Source organism: Pongo abelii, chromosome 13, assembly GCF_028885655.2.
Source record: "Pongo abelii isolate AG06213 chromosome 13, NHGRI_mPonAbe1-v2.0_pri, whole genome shotgun sequence".
Classification (NCBI taxonomy): Eukaryota; Metazoa; Chordata; class Mammalia; order Primates; family Hominidae; genus Pongo; species Pongo abelii.
Window position 1 is genome coordinate 101,519,146 of NC_071998.2, and position 16,908 is coordinate 101,536,053.

At 39.9% G+C, this 16,908-nt stretch overlaps 1 protein-coding gene across 6 annotated transcripts in view; it reads right to left on the bottom strand.

Annotated features, from left to right (window-relative positions):
* Positions 1–16,908, bottom strand: part of SVEP1 (sushi, von Willebrand factor type A, EGF and pentraxin domain containing 1) — a 202,477-nt gene that overhangs the window by 47,705 nt on the left and 137,864 nt on the right. For all 6 annotated transcript variants that reach the window (XR_008509939.2, XM_009244733.4, XM_054520420.2 and 3 more), the window contains 9 exons: positions 10,122–10,246; positions 8,983–9,106; positions 8,084–8,254; positions 6,213–6,386; positions 5,666–5,785; positions 4,027–4,203; positions 3,673–3,757; positions 2,906–3,097; positions 1,353–1,520 (listed from right to left, as the gene is read on the bottom strand). Coding sequence is in view for 5 of the 6 variants with exons in the window: in XM_009244733.4 (XP_009243008.4) it covers positions 1,353–1,520; positions 2,906–3,097; positions 3,673–3,757; positions 4,027–4,203; positions 5,666–5,785; positions 6,213–6,386; positions 8,084–8,254; positions 8,983–9,106; positions 10,122–10,246 (1,336 nt within the window). In the remaining variant the exon portion in view is untranslated. The remainder of the gene's footprint in view (positions 1–1,352; positions 1,521–2,905; positions 3,098–3,672; positions 3,758–4,026; positions 4,204–5,665; positions 5,786–6,212; positions 6,387–8,083; positions 8,255–8,982; positions 9,107–10,121; positions 10,247–16,908) is intronic.

Here is a 16,908-nt window from a genome sequence, read left to right on the forward strand (position 1 = left end):
CTGGCAGTCATGTATTAGTGGAATGGTTTTCTATTCCCGTGAAGTAAAATCCAACTTCCATGAAAATACAGAAACTGCACCAATCATCATAATAATGGCTAAGTTTGTTGGGTTCATTGATTTTTTTTCTGATTAGGCCATGTATTATATCATTTTATTTCTCACAATATCCATAAGTATGAACTCATTTTATGCAGGAGGACCATCAAGCCAGAGAGGTCACACTATTTCCCTAAGACCCCACAGTTAGTGAACAACAGAGTTGAGATACAAATCCAGAAAATGGCAACTTTTCTGCTGTGTCAGCTTGTGAAAAACAACTGTAGTAAATCTGGAGTGTGAAAGCCCTATTGATGAAAATATTTATTGAGGATGCATAGAGAAAAAACAATGATTGCAATGAAATGCAACTCAGACGACCTGAGATTTAGCCACCCCTCCATACTTTATTGGCTGCACTGAGACCCTAAACTGATCATCCCAAAGGGAGCCGTTCTCTTCTCTGTTCCTCACAGGGCTTTTGTGAAGATCAAATGAGACAATGAGTCTGAAAGCCCTTCGTAATTTGTTTTCTGGTTTCCAAAGATTATCTCTGAATTAAATAAGATCCTTAGAAATGTAAAAACCTGAACTTTATTATCTTTTTTCCTCCCTGTAGATATGTCATCTTTATGTTATGACTTAAGTCTTGCCTTTGGTTTGGCAGAATATAAATACACAAACGCCCACTTAAAGGTACTTCTTGCATCTTTAATAGTACAATATAAGGCTGGGCACAGTGGCTTATATCTGTAATCCCAGCACTTTGAGAGGCTGAGGCAAGTGGATCACCTGAGGTCAGGAGTTCAAGACCAGCCTGGGCAACATGGTGAAACCCCGTCTCTACTAAAAATACAAAAAGTAGCCGGGTGTGGTGGCAGGCGCCTGTAGTCCCAGCTACTTGGGAGGCTGGGGCATGAGAACTGCTTGTGCCTGGGAGGTGGAGATTGCAGTGAGCCAAGTTCGTACCAATGCACTCCAGCCTGGGCAAGGTGATAGAGCAAGACTCTGTCTCAAAAAAAAAAAAAAAAAAAAAAGGTTAAAAAAAGTATAAGATGAAGATATTTTTTCACTGCATTGCCCAATGTCCATTATTGAGGGTCTAATTTGATATACTACTCAAATTCCAGGAAAATATTATTTCCATAGGAGAATATACTCTGTCTCTGCAGGTAGGAAATAAAAGCATAAGGCTCTCTTTGTCTTTGGCTGCCAGGAAATTAAATTTCGTGTCCAATGGAGCCCATCTCTGCAGTCGGGAGCATCCACTTCCCTGGCTCTCAATGATCCTTTCCTTCACAGGCTCTACTCACCCTTCTTTGCAAGTGTAAGTGACGGTGTTCCTGAAAGTGAAGTTACTCCCCATAATGACAGCATCTTTGATGGCAGGCGGCTCTCCACAGAAGACGAGGTGACAGGCAGGTGGCGCTTTGTCCCAGATGCCAGAAGCCATGCATTCAATAATGGAAGGGCCCTGTAAGCTGCAGGAAAAAATGATATTACTCTTTCATTGGCTATAGATTTGCTGCTATAGAGATAAAACAGGAAGAACTCAGAAGAAAATAAGGGACAATTGAGGAATTTGAGTACACAAAAATAGCATTTCTTCATATTAGATTGCTTTACATGAAAGCAAGAGAAATCTAAACAAGCTATACACCATTTAAAACAATCAATGGGTGAAAACAATATAACAACAATAATCACTTGGTGCATAGTAAAATATTGAATCCGCTTATGGTCAGTGGTGTAAGGCACTCCAGACCTGTGAAGAGCAGATTACTTGGATGAGAAGGGGTTCATTAGACTGGTTAGAATCCAGCAGGAAGAAAGACACTCACCTAAGAAGCCAGGGAATCAGGGCAACTAAGGTCAAAGGGAACTGTCCAGGCCATGAGCCTGGGCATTTGAACCATGCTACCCCTAACTCTGACCTCTGGTCTTCCTTTGACTTAAACCTCACATCCCTATGCCGTGGCTTATCTGCCTTTCTTCTCAACCTGATTCTGATAGCATGCTTTAATTCACTCCACTTTCTGTTCACTCGATCTGTTCCACTTCAGATCCTGTTGATCATGTTTCTGATCACGGTCTGACTTTCTCCATTGTCCCTTCTGTTTAAACATACACACACACACACACACACACACCCCATTAGTTAATCTCCTACAGTATTAAGAACCTAGCCCCTTATCTTGACATGCTTTTTCATAACATTCCATGCAATGTTGAGTATAAGCTTGGTAAGCTGTTTATAAAGAAATCCATCACAAAAGGATTTATCAGGTATTCTGTTTATGCTTCATAAACAATTTTGGCTTTCATGTTTAAAGTCTGAATGCTTATAGCAATTGAACTAGGACTCCCAGAGTCATAGTTAGATAGAATATTTCCTTGGGCATTTACCATTAGCTAGGTAGGCCTCAGGAAGCATACAGATTTGAGAATATCCTCGTATTTATAAATTTGTTTTTAGAGTCAGCCAGTCACGTACAAATGAAACCTATTGAGTAAAGAATACAGGCACGGTGGCTCACACTTGTAATTCTAGCACTTTGGGAAGTTGAGGCAGGTGGATTGCTTGAGCTCAAGAGTTCGAGACTAGTCTGGGCAACATGGCAAAACCCCCATATCTACAAAATACAAGAATTAGCTGGGCATAGTGATGCACACCTGTAGTCCCTGCACTTGGGAGGCTGAAGTGGGAGGATCACTTGAGGCTGGGAGGCGTAGACTGCAGTAAGCTGAGATTGCGCCACTGCACTCTAGCCTGAGTGACACAGTGAGACCATGTCTCCGAAAAATTTAAATAGGGAGCGAGTAACACAGTATTGTAGAAAGCTTGGTTGGTGTCTACAAACGTTACCTGTATCCTGTATCGCATGAATATGATGCAGTAGAAAGGTAGGTAAGCCCACTCAAAATATATTTTCCATTATTTATGTTTTCTGGACTAGAACACTTCACTGGTTCACACACAGGAGGGGAATGACTCCAAGAACCGTTAGCAAGACAGGATGATTCTTTATCACCGGCCAGAGTATATCCTTTATTACACCTAAAGAAGATAGAGGAAAATTACAGGATGTTATTTGCTTTATTTTGCATGCTTTTATCTGTGCCAAAAACCTCTAAAAATATTAAGAATTTATACGTATTGGAAAAGTTGATTTTTTTTCCTACTGAAATAATGCTTTTAATTTTTTTTTCAAGATTGAATACTGTATATCTTCCCCACAGGGAAGTAGGATAGATTTAAGAATCTGGCTTGCCTTCAGTTTGTGTCATGGGTTAGTAACTACAAACAGGGAATCCTTGGCTTGAGAGTGGTGTGGTCTAGTCTGTTTCTGAGACATCAAGAGTATTCATTAGCTAGGAGTATCCACTCTCAGGGTGCCTCAAGGGGGCACTGGAGGTAATGATAGGTTATTGGTCAGGGGATTTAAGGATTCTAGATATAACTACCATTAAATTATTGGATTAAGATTTGTTTATACTACATATCATTCAATTACATATTAATTCAAAAATGTCCTCTGGAATTATTTTCCCACCCCCTTTCTTTCAGTGTTATATCACTACCAGTATGCCATCAACATCTTCTACAATATAGTTTTAATCTTAGATACTTACCTATATGTCACTTTGCTGCCAAAGGTAAATGCTAACTCCTCAATGCAACCATTTTCTGGAATAGCCGGTTTACCACATGAAACAGCTTAACAAAGGAAAAACAAACACGTGACTTTTTTGAGACTGTGTGCAAAAAATCTTTGAAATTTCAAGGGGCAGCTGAAGATCCTTTTTTGTTTCTTTCTTTGTTTTCTCTTTTTTTTTTGGTGTGTGTGTGTGGGGGGTCATGTTTAAACATGAGCCTAATACCTCAGTTCAAATACAAAGAACACTGATATAACACTTCATAATGTCTACACCTTACCTTTCTAGGATTGCCAAACTTAAGAAACATGGTGAATTTACTAAACATACCTTTACAATATGGTATTAGATGATTCCATTCTCCAGACTCCAAACATGTGATTTTGGTTACTCCCATCAACTGGTATCCTTCCTGACACGAAAATGTGACTTCGGCACCTACTGTATAAATCTCACCTGAGGAGTGGCCATTTTCCGGATTTCCTGGAGCCTTACATTTTATAGGTTCTAGAAACAAATGGTTTTGGTGGAATAATAAGTGGCTTTCACACAACCATGCAAAGTCTCACAGCAAAAAATTCCACTATAGTTAAGAAACCTGTTAAAATCGCAAGAGAAAACCTCGTGAAGGGAAATGCATGAGGGCCCAGAGACACATTGGACATTAGACCAGAACATAGATTTAATAAGCATTTAAGCAATAATAGTTTGAAATGGCAATGCCTAACAACAATATACGTAGTTTTTCTGGCTCCAAAGTTAGGCGCTCATTGGGAAAGTAGTGGTGGTGCTAGAGCGTGGCTTAGAAGGGCATTAGCCTCTTTCATCTGTTCCCTCTTCATACCCAGTTTTTCAGAGCAATTGACTTGGTATCAGGCTGATGGAAAGGCTGAATAAAGCAGATTCAGGAAAGTTTCCAGCCTCCCTTCCCAAATAGAGTGTGGGCTCTGGGCTCTCCCTATCTACAGATTCAGGGTTGGTCTCCACTGCTATAATAGGAAGGAGAAAAGGCTAAAGCAAGGTTTGGGCCAGCGTTGAACAAGAAAAGTGAACATAATACTTGAATTCTCAAAAGGGGAGGATATATTGCATCAATCTTTTCAAAGGCCATTTGAGCTACATAAGTCAAGGAGTTTAAACAAATTCTTAAAGTAAATGCAATTATGAGCTGATTTTGAGGAAAACAGCCAGAGGTAAGCATAAAGATGTATGTCCAAAGATGCTTATTAAACTGTTTTCCATAGTGAATATCACCTAATATTAACATACAGAGAAAAGTTACTTATGGAAAATCCATAAAGTGAATTATAAAACGGGAATTAAAATCCTGCTGTCAAACTATTTTGTGACATCAAAAATGTGCCTGATATAATATTACATGAAATAACTAAAATAAAGAACTGTTTATATGGTGTGTTCATATAGACATCTTATTGTTTTCCAGGAGTTACTCCTCACAACAAATGAAGAAATACAACAACGGGTTGAGAGATGATCTAGTATTATCAAAGCTATTTCAAAATATTGTAATGCAAGATGTCTTGGGGAGGCAAGATGTCTATTTTTTTTCAATGATATAATTTTGTGTGACTGAGGCAGAGGAAAGATATTGATAGTGAAGATGTGATAAAGCATCTTCCTTGCTCTGATTGAGGCAGGGAGGTCACCGATTATATTTCTATATCCACTCTATTATTCTTGTACTATGTAGACATTTCAACATTCTAGCAGCATAGTTGGCTATCAGTTTTGTTTCTGAGAAATTGGGAAGTTGGGGGAGCCACAATGCTACTTTAAAGCACTTTTAGTTGTTACCGATGTGTCTTTTGAAGAACTTTATCTTGTCTGCCTACCTGTATGCCCTTTGAAGTCGAAACTATTATCTCACTTAGAAATAACATACACCTAAAATATGTGCTTGAATAAAAGAATGGAATTAGGAACTTCTAGTTCTACATATATTGGTTACCTGCACAGTTTTTCCCATCTCCTGTATACGGTGGGACACATGAACATATGTAGGATCCATCTATATTCAGGCAAGAAGCATGCTCACTACAATCTGATCCAACTGCACACTCATTGACATCTGAAATGAAGACAGCTTATAGATATTAAAGTTGATTCCTTTTCCTTATGTATCAAACATCTGTTTTTACTTTTAAATCATTACATACCACGTAATGCACAACACTTCATATATTTGTATAGAATTTAAATATAACAGTCATAATCACATTGCAGATATACAATAAAAGCTATTATTTCCCTAGTTTATAGGTGGGCAAGTATAAGACAGGGATATATAAATATAGTCTTAATAAGGAGCCTGATAAAAATTTAAAACATTTCTGGCACCTCTACATACAGCTGCTTTGTCACTATGGCTTGGCCACAGCTTACTGGGATGAGATAAAGTTAACAAAGCAATGCCCCAAGAACCTCGGGAATTTGGGATGACTGTCATCTACAGAGCTAGAATAATCTCGTATAGTAGTTGCCAACATTTATCTCACCAAGGCAGGATGGTGAAACGCCGTTCCAGCTCCCATTATCTGTACAGAACATCCTTGAGTCACCCAATAGATAGTAGCCATTGTTGCACTGGTAGGTTACTGTGCTGCCAGCATAAAAGTCATCGGCTGAATGGAAGCCATTCTCCAAAGGAGGTGGCACCCCACAGCTAATGCCTGTAAGGTGACCAGGAAGAAGACAACGACATTAAGAGCAAAATACTCCAAGAACACTTTATTTGTATTAAACTAGCAGTTCAGTTAAGCATGACATTTTTACTGAATGCAAACATCAGACTGAGGGTATCCTAGGGATAGCAGCAGCCTGAACCCTCTGTGTCTAGCACATTGCCTGGCTCATAGTAGGCATGCAATTCATTTATTCAAAAAACATTTACCCACTAGACGCTGATAAAGTTTGGATATCTGTCCCTGCCCAAATCTCATGTTGAAATGTGATCCCCAATGTTGGAATTGGGGTCTCGTGGGAGGTGTTTGGGTCATAGGGGCGGATCCCTCATGGCTTGGTGCTGTCCTTGCAATAGTGAGTGAGTTCTCATGAGATCTGGTTTAGTGTGTGGCACCTCTCCCTCCACTGTCTCTCTTGCTCCTGCTCTTGTCATGTGATGTGCCTACTCTTGATGCCTTCTGCCATGAGTAAAAGCTCCTTGAGGCCTCCCCAGAAGCTGAGCAGGTGCCAGCACCGTGCTTCCTGTACATCCGGCAGAACTGTGAGCCAATTAAATCTCCTTTTTTTATACATTACCTAGTCTCAGGTGTTTCTTTATAGCAACGCAAAATGGCCTAACACACAGACACTGTTCTAGGTGCTGGAGTTACAGCAGTGAGCCAAACAAACAAAATCCCTGCCTTATGGAGCTTATTATCTAGTGGGGTAGATAGGCCAAAAAAAAAAAAAAAAAAAAGGTGAATATATCAGGTGGTAACAGGTGCTTATCTAAAATAGCAGTCTAGCCTCCACCTAACCCTCATTTTGTATTACCTTTTTTTTTTTTTTTTTTTTTTTAAAGATAGGGTCTAGTTCTGTCACCTAAGCTGGAGTGCAGTGGTGCAATCTCAATTCACTGCAACCTCTGCCTCCTGGGCTCAGTGATCCTCCCATTTCAGCCTACTGAGTAGCTGGAATTATTGGCACACACCACTACACCTGGCTAATTTTTGTATTTTTTGTGGAGATAGGGTTTCATCATGTGCCTAGGCTGGTCTTGAACTCTTGGGCTCAGGCGATCCGCCTGCCTTGGCCTCCCAGAGTGCTGGGATTACAGATATGAGCCACCACACCTGGCTACACTTTGTATTTTCCTAGCCTCTTTTATTTTTCTTCACAGCTCTTGCTTCTAGCCCTTACCTTTATTATTTACTATAAATAAATATTATATTTACTTATTTATTTTTCTGTCTCTCCTATTAGAATGTAAACTACATAAGAATAGGAGCTTTCTCCCCCCAACTGCTGCATCTCCAGGACCTAGATCAGTGCCTAGCACATAATAGGTACTTTAAAAGTTGCTAAATAAATGAATGAATGAATGCACTCGACTGAAGATGTCTCTCCCTGTTTTCCCCTCCAGCAATGACCCATCTATCTCTGGGCCTCCACCTGTAGGGTGTGTCTTTCCAACCCTTTCAGTTCCTTGCATCACCTTGGATGCATCCACAAATGGTCCCTGTGGATCCTAATCACCCATCTCCTTCATGATGCCCAGCACAGTTCATTAAACAAAGAAAAGGTTCAATGAATATTTGGTATATTTGCTACTGTGAAGTATTCACTCTTTGTCTAGCATTCCTGAAAAGAGTTCTTAAGTTTTCAATATTTTTCAAAAGTCACTGCTTCAAGAAAGGCAGCTCACGTTCACAGTGAGGAAGTGGTTGTGTCCACTGTCCTTGATTCAGACAGTACTGCACAGGGTTCCCGACCAGCTGGAAGCCCGGATCACAGAACAGATTGATTTTGGAACCTGGCTTTAAATCTTCTGATGCAGTTCTCAGATGAGGCACTGACCCTCCTAAGCGTGGGCAATCTGAGGGCAAAGAACACAGGTGCAGAGCTTGTCAGCAACATAGTCGTAGCATCACCAAGACAATGATTTCAAACTGTATTCTGTATCAGCATTTGAGGGCCACCTTACTGATGTGAAAACGAGTTAACATGTAACCAGATCACTAGCAAGCAACATTACTGAAAAAAAAGCATTTAATAACTCTCCCTCTTTCAAAATATTTTAGGAATGTTAATGAAATGTTCTTGTAAGTTATCAAAAGCCATAAATTCTAGGACAGTCTAAGAAACTCATTTAAATAAATTTAATTTTATGATACAGTTTCGATCATTCAGTTTTAGTGTGCAGATTGCAACATCCATTGCTTTTCTCCCTGTGCTACCTGTTCCTAGATACCTTCTACAAATTACAGAACCAAAAGAGTACCCCATCTCAAACGGGTGCATAGTATGTCGGTGAGCACTGAAAAAAATAACCTCATCTCTTCTCTAATCTTATTTTCCTGATTTTATTTTACTTTCATCCAAATTTCCTCCCTAATTATATCTTGTTATACAGAATATATTTTAGCATTAAAAAAAACAAATCCTTTGGATGAAAGTAGGGTAAATATGAATTAATAGTTACAAAAAGTAGATTGACAGTCACATACAATTGGACCGACAGAGAATTCTGAATTGTCTTCTTTTGCTAGACAGTCCCAGGGTGGTCAAGAGATAGTGGAGTCTACGAAAGAAGGAAATTCTCACCAGAACAAAATATGCTCTTAGAATCGATCTTCACTTTCCCCACAATTCCTGACAAGAAATCAGGCCATGCTAACACGTTTCCTTTACTGAGTTCCTCTGGGCAGGAGGTAGCCAGTGACTTCACCTGAAAGTTTAATAACACTTCAGATAAGCCTTACTTGTTCCATTAAGATGGAGTTATTATACGTTTATTTAGTCCTATTGAAAACATTCACAGATTTTTTAGAGATGGGGGTGGAGGGAAGCAGGTATGATTTCAGGGGCAGCAGGAGATTCTCTTCTGTTTCCCTCTCTCCCAGCTCTATCATTCCCTCTCCCAGCTACTTCTCCCACTAGACTCATTGTTGCCTGAAATTTTGGAACGCTACACCTAGAATTTCCTATGTAAAGCCAAGTGGTTTGTTAAGGGGTTGTAGAGGCTCTCCCCTTTTTCATTCTATGTCTTTGACCTCTGACAAAGCAATGAGGAAGCTGAGGCTTAGAGATTCTTAGAGGCTCAGCCTCTGTAGTAATAAGAGCAAACATTTATTAAGCATTTACTATGGGACAAATACTACCACAAATGTATATGTAGTATTTTGTTCAATCTTGTCAAAACTCTGCTATGTAGTTCTATTTATCTTTTATAGATAAGAAAACTGAAACTTAGTGAGATGGAATAACATGTTCAAAATCATCACAGTGAGTTTGGGGTAAGACTGGGATTTGAACCCCAGCTGTTTGACTCTAGGCTGGTTTTAGCCACTAGGTCGTATGTTGCTCTCTATGGATGATCTCGTGCCAGCCTTAAATTTCCGCATCTTCAGTCAGAGGGATTTGAAGCATTATTCTTTATGATTTTCTCCTGCTTCTTTGGTGATATTCTTAAATTTTATTGGAGAACATTGTTTTGCAAAATCTAAAATAAAGTTTTACAATAAAATTTAAGAATATCACCAAGAAACTAAAAAGGGTGTTCACTGAAAATTACTGTAACTTCTGCCTAACTTCATCTATAACCACAGCATCAAATGATACTGGTGATAAATTCTGATAACCAAGAGCTTACAATAAGTTATGTCATCATTAGGCTGTTCACATTTTTACTAGGTTTGTACCTTTGCATCTCATTACTGTCATACACTGAAAATGGAATTGACCTGCTGTGGAGACAGGACATAGTCCCAGAGGTTGAGCTGGCTTATGGAGCCCACAAAAGACTCAGCTGGGCTGAATCCCTCTCCTTTTTTGTCTTGCTCTTGCCCCAGAACTAACGCACCACCACCTAAAGAGAGAGAAAGAGAAAGAAAAGGAGGAAAACTGGCCTGATGGTCTGTTATTCCTAAAATCTAAATTTAAAGAAAGCATGGCTGATACAAATAAATGAAAAAAAATTACTGAAAAGCAAAATTCTGTAAATTTACTGCAGGTTTTATCAATAAGAACAAATTCAATGTTTTATATAGCATTATATAGAAATAATAGACAGGATTTAGAATGTTAAGTTGATTTATAAACCTGTAACTACAAAAACTATATTCAATACATATATATGTATATAATATTTTATGTTGACAAAGTAGGTGTTATTTTGCTTACTTTCTTGTAGAAAATCACCCTCTGTGGAAGTGACTGCTCTTTATTTTTCTTATTCCTTAAGCTACAATGATATAATTTCTATCACCAAATCCAGGGAACTTTCTAAAGTTGCCAGGGGTCTCCTAATTGTCAAATTCAATAGAAATTTCAGTATTCATCTCTGTGACTTCTCTGTATCATCTAAGCATTTCATCCTATTCAACTTGCTTTTCTGGGTGTGCCGGACAGTCTGTGTCTGCACTGCCAGACTTACCCTCCACCCTTCTCCACTCAGCTTTGTGTCCCAAAGGTTGTCCCCGTGAGCTTCATCACCAGGCTTCCTTGTCCCCTGGCTTCTCTTTGTTTCTGGCCAATGAAGAGCCAGCATGAGATAAGAAAAAGGGATGAGAGAGAACTTGAAACTCCTGCATCCCTTCCTGCCAGGCAACCAACTAGGAGTGGCTTTTTCTATTTCTGAAGAGATCACGGGATTCTCTCCAGCACGACAGGTTCCTAAATTCTGGCAACAATGCCTAATCCTTGTCACTTCAGGCCCATCCCTTACAAACATCTGTTGTTGCTAGTCGTATGTGTTTTACTGTCATATTTTGGTCTTCTTAACCATGCTCACACCTTTGAAAACAGCTTTTCATTAAACTCACTTTAGTGACGCTACCTGTTTCCTGCCAGGAGCCTGACTTGATTACACTACACTTGATTTCTATCAGAGCATCCTCTCCTGGTTTTCTTTGAACCTTTCTGCTCATTCTCAGTCTCCCTTCTCTGCCTGCCTCTTAGAAGTGATCCCAAGATTCTACCCCGTGACTTTCTTCCTTTAACTACTCTTTTTTTTTTATTTCAACAGTTTTTGAGGAACAGGTGGTTTTGGGTTACACAGATAACTTCTTTAGTGGTGATTTCTGAGATTTTGATGCACGCATCACCTGAGCTGTGTAAACTGTACCCAATGTGTAGACTTTTAACCCTCACCCACTTCTCACCCTTCCCTCAAGTCCCCAAAGTCAACTACTCTTTCAATTTGATCTCCCTTGTTGGTCAATCTATGTCCATAGATCCCTCCTTCATGATTTCCCAATCTACGTGTTTTTAAATTGTATTAATAATTTTAAAGTTAATACATGCACAGAAGAAAATTTTTAAAATAAATTATAAAGAACTCCTTACCTAGAAATAATTATTTAATAGTTTTTTGTATTTCTTTCCAGTTTTTGTTTTAGTGTATGTGTATGTATGTATGAGGTATTTTAAAACACATAACTCAGTATCATACTATACAGAATGTTTGAATATTGTTGAAGGTGTTGTGAGACCATCTTGAACATGTTCTCATTTCATGAGTTTTAGTAGTTATGCTATTTTTTTTTTTTGAGACAGAGTCTTACTCCTTCACCCAGGCTAGAGTGCAGTGGTGCGATCTCAGCTCAATGCAACCTCTACCTCCCAGATTCAGGTGATTCTCATGCCTCAGCATCCCAAATAGCTGGGATTACAGGTATGCACCACCACATCCGGCTAATTTTTGTATTTTTAGCAGAGATGGGGTTTCGCCCACCCTCACCACGCATGTTGATCACGCTGGTCTCCAACTCCTGGTCTCAAGTGATCCAGCCACCTCAGCCTCCCAAAGTACTGGGATTACAGATGTGAGCTACCACGCCTGGCCTAGCTATGCTATTTTAACACATGAATGGACAACAAAACATAATTTGCTTCATTAATTAAACAGCCCCTTATTACTGGATGTTGGCCTTGTTTCTAAGTTTAATACTAAAATGACACTGAGAGAAACCTGTTTATTTATACATAATTATACGTATGTTTGAATTATTGATTATTTCCATTAGATTGATTTCTGGTAGTTAAACTGATGGTTGCAGGCAAAGAATTTCTCTAAGGCTTTTGATACGAGTTTCTAAATTGCTTCCCAGAAAGATTGTATCAACTTACATACTTGCCAGCGCTCTATACACAGGTTTGCTATGCTGAATCCTAGCCAGTTTTATGGTGTCACTAAAAACCACTTTGCCAATTTGATATAAAGCAGTATCAGACCTATATCTTTAGCTGTGTTTTTGTGACTAGAAATTCAACATAGACCTTAAACTCAGTATGTCCAAAACCATATACACAATCTCTTCCCCTCTCGCCAACTCCTTTTCTTAGAATTCTTACCTTAGCTAACAGACTCTTCAATAAATAAACTTGGTCACTCAAACTGAAGCCAGTCATTCACTGCTATGCACTGAACTGTGTCCCTGCCAAATTTATATGTTGAAGCCCTAAGTCCCACCATGGTGGTATTTAGAGATGGAGCCTTTGGGAGGTGATTGGATTTAGATGAGTTCATGAGGGTAGGGCCCATGTGATGGGACTAGTGCCTGCATAAGAAGAGACACCAGAAAGCTTGCTCTCTTTCTCCCTGCCATGTGAGGATACAGTGAGAAGGTGGCTGTCTACAAGCCAGGAAGGGGGTTCTCACCGGGAACCAACTATACTGGTACCCTGATCTCAGACTTCTAGCCTGTAGGACTACAAGAACATTAATTTCGGTTATTTTTATTTTTTTATTTTTGAGGCAGAGCGTCATTGTTGTTGCCCAGGCTGGAGTACAGTGACGCGATCTCACCTCACTGCGACCTCTGCCTCCTGGGTTCAAGCAATTCTCCTGCCTCAGCCTCCCGAGTAGCTGGGATTACAGGCACCCACCACCACACCCAGCTAATTTTTTTTTTTTTTTTTTTAGTAGAGACGGGGTTTCACCACGGTGGCCAAGCTGGTCTTGAACTCCTGACCTCAGGTGATCCACTTGTCTCAGCCTCCCAAAGTGCTGGGATTACAGGTGTGAGCCACTGCGCCTGGCCAATTTTGGTTATTTAAGCCACTTTGTGTATGGTATTTTTTTTATGGTAACCCAAGCAGACTAAGACAGCCTTGAAGGGTGTCAATTGGAACTCTGCAATATTTATAGATTCTCAATCATCCTGGCCATCCTTATGCCTCTGGTCAGCAAGCTATTTCCTTAGGTGGTTACTGTAAGAGTTTCTTGGTTTTATTTTCCTGTTCCTTCAATCTACTTTTTACTCTTCCATCATTGTTGATATTTTAAAGATAAAAATGCTTTTTTTAACCAGAAAAGAAATATACGTTATGAAAATATCATAAAATGAAGTCAATAAAAATCACCTGTAATCGCACCACTTAGAGAAGAGATAGTTGAAAACAAGAACACACTAAATTAAACAAACACAAAAAAACCACCACCCCATCTCACTTGATAATGCCATTTCCTTTTGAAATACCTTTAATGTCTCTTAATTCACTGAAGGAGAAAATGTGCATTTCTTGGGGAACATAAACAGGCTCATTACAGCCCAACACTATGTTATGTTTCAGCTTCTTTCTCTATCACATCTTCCTTTTCTTCTCTTCTATACACACTATGCTACTGCTCTGGGGATCAGCCAACCATTCCTCCTCACACAAACCCCATTCATGGCTCCCTGCCTCTGCATGCAGAGCTCCTTCTGTCTGAGCTGCCTTTCCCTGTTCTTCTGACTCATCCTTCAAGACACAGGCTGGTTAAATTCAGATGTTTATGAAGCTACCAATACTATGCTGTCGACAATACCAGGCACTGGACTTACACAGATGAAAAAACATTTCTTCTTCTAAGAGATGATAATTCTAAGGGAAAATTCATACATAAATACTTTCTGATACAGTGTGGTTAATGCAGTAATGGAGGCATGCAGAGTCAAAGAAGAACTGAAAGAAAAAGCTCAGTGAGAAAGGGCTGGGCTCAGGGAAATCTTTCAGACCTGGATCTTGAGGATTAAGAGTTAATCTCGTGCAGAAGGGAGATATGGAGAGTTTCTAGGCAAAGGAGTGGGTAGAATGCCAGAAAGAATTATATAGCAGGATGTGTATGGCAGATACTGAAGGTGTCCATCCACATCCCCTGAGGTCCCCTCTTCCATTCTGAGTGCTACAGCTTCTAATGGTCCCACACCTGCTCCATCTGTGGGCATGTATCAATAAGCTAATCTAAGTGGTGAAGGCAGAAGGGGCCACGAAAAGGGCACAGCCATCAATTAAAAGAGTTAGGCCATAGGAATGCAATTTGAGAAACTCACTTTAACTCTTCTGGAATTCTCTGTTTCTTCATTTCTAAAATAGCATAACTACTCTATTAAACTCACATGATCATCGTGACAAAAATATTGTGTAAATTTTGTAAAAATATTTGGGTAATTAGGCATAAATGGTATTACAAGGAAGTTTTGGTTTTGGCACTGGCTTCCTGTTCAAGCATATTTTACAAAAAGGCAAAGGATGATAGACCACGTTTTAAATTTATCAAGAGTGATTTCATCAAAATTATCTTATTAGATATTGCCCTAGTATTATGAAATAATTACATGATTTTCAAATTATCCCCAATACTCCCATCTTACAACAACCTAATGTTTCTAGTTTGTCTCTGTTTCTCTTTCCTTCCCCTCCAAATTAATCTCCCCAATCCATTTCTTTATAAATCACCCTTGCTCCCTAAATTCATTAAATATCCTGAGCCTCCTCTGCCCTCTCCTCATAGCAAAATGCGTGTGTCCTTGACTCTACAGCTCTGTCCTTTGGGTCTTCCATTTCTGGAACCTCAACACTCAGATGTTGCCTTACTGGCTGGATTGGCGCTTGGCAAATGCTCAGTGTGTGGATACACATCCAAGGATCTGTCTGTATGTTTCATTCCTCTCTTCAGTTATTCTGGGGTTTAAGGAAGAGTGGCTTTCTCTTTTATTTTTCATTTGTCCCAAGTTTCCCTCCCAGGAGAAGCATAATAAATACTTGTTAGAGTTCAGATATTAACTCTCAGTGCTGTCCCTGCACTGGGGAGTCCTTTTGTCCTCTGGTTGGAAACCTCTTTGTTGTTTAGGAATTTTCACATACACCCTATTACTTCTTTCTGCTCGTGCCCAGAACCACCTAAGCTGCCCTTCCTGCCATCTCCCCCAGCCATCTTAAAATGCTTCAGTAACTCCCTATTGATTTTAGGGTGAAAACCTCAATCCTTAACCCACACCACATGGCTTTACGTGATTTGGCCATGTCCGCCCTCTCTGCCTGCATGCCTTGCCTTCCCTCTTTCAGCCTGCATTTCAGATACATCAATCTTTGTCTACCTCTTTCAACAAGCCCCAGTCTCCTTCACTAATTAGTGCCTGATCATCCTTGAGAGTTAGGGACATCTCTACAAGCCTCGATGGACTCCCCATTCTACATCAGCTCCTTGGGTACAGGCTTTCATAGAATGATGTCCCTTTCCTCCATATTGCTTGCCTCAGTGTGAAGTTACACATCATTTAGTGTGATTATGTGATGAACACCTCACTCCCTGACCACAATAAAAGCATCTGGAGAGCAGGGACCACACGGCTTTTGCCCACCATTGGGTTTCCAGTGCCTTGCATAGGTGCCTGGCTCTCCTAGTGAGTGCTTAGGACGTATTCTTTACATTCACAAGTAGATCAATTTTGGTTGGATCCGCATGGATCTTCGTAGTATTAAAGTGAAACAATGCATGGACAATAATTTCTTTCTTTCTTTCTTTTTTTTTTTTTTTTTTTTGAGACAGAGCCTCTCTCCATCGCCCAGGCTGGAGTGCAATGGCGTGATCTCGGCTCACTGCAATCTTCACCTCCTGGGTTCAAGTGATTCTCCTGCCTCAGCCTCCCGAGTAGCTGGGATTACAGGCATCTACCACCATGCCTGGCTAATTTTTTCTGTGCGTTTTTAGTAGAGATGGGGTTTCACCATATTGTCCAGGGTAGTCTCAAACTCCCTCGTGAACCACCCTCCTCAGCCTTCCAAAGTGCTGGGATTACAGGCGTGAGCCACTGCACCTGGCCAATAATTTTTTTTTTCTTTTTATTATTATTATTATACTTTAAGTTTTAGGGTACATGTGCACAATGTGCAGGTTAGTTACATATGTATACATGTGCCATGCTGGTGTGCTGCACCCATTAACTCGTCATTTAGCATTAGGTATATCTCCTAATGCTATCCCTCCCCCCTCCACCCACCCCACAACAGTCCCCAGAGTGTGATGTTCCCCTTCCTGTGTCCCTGTGTTCTCACTGTTCAATTCCCGTCTATGAGTGAGAACACGGGGTGTTTGGTTTTTTGTCCTTGCGATAGTTTACTGAGAATGATGATTTCCAATTTCATCCATGTCCCTACAAAGGACATGAACTCATCATTTTTTATGGCTGCATAGTATTCCATGGTGTATATGTGCCACATTTTCTTAATCCAGTCTATCATTGTTGGACATTTGGGTTGGTTCCA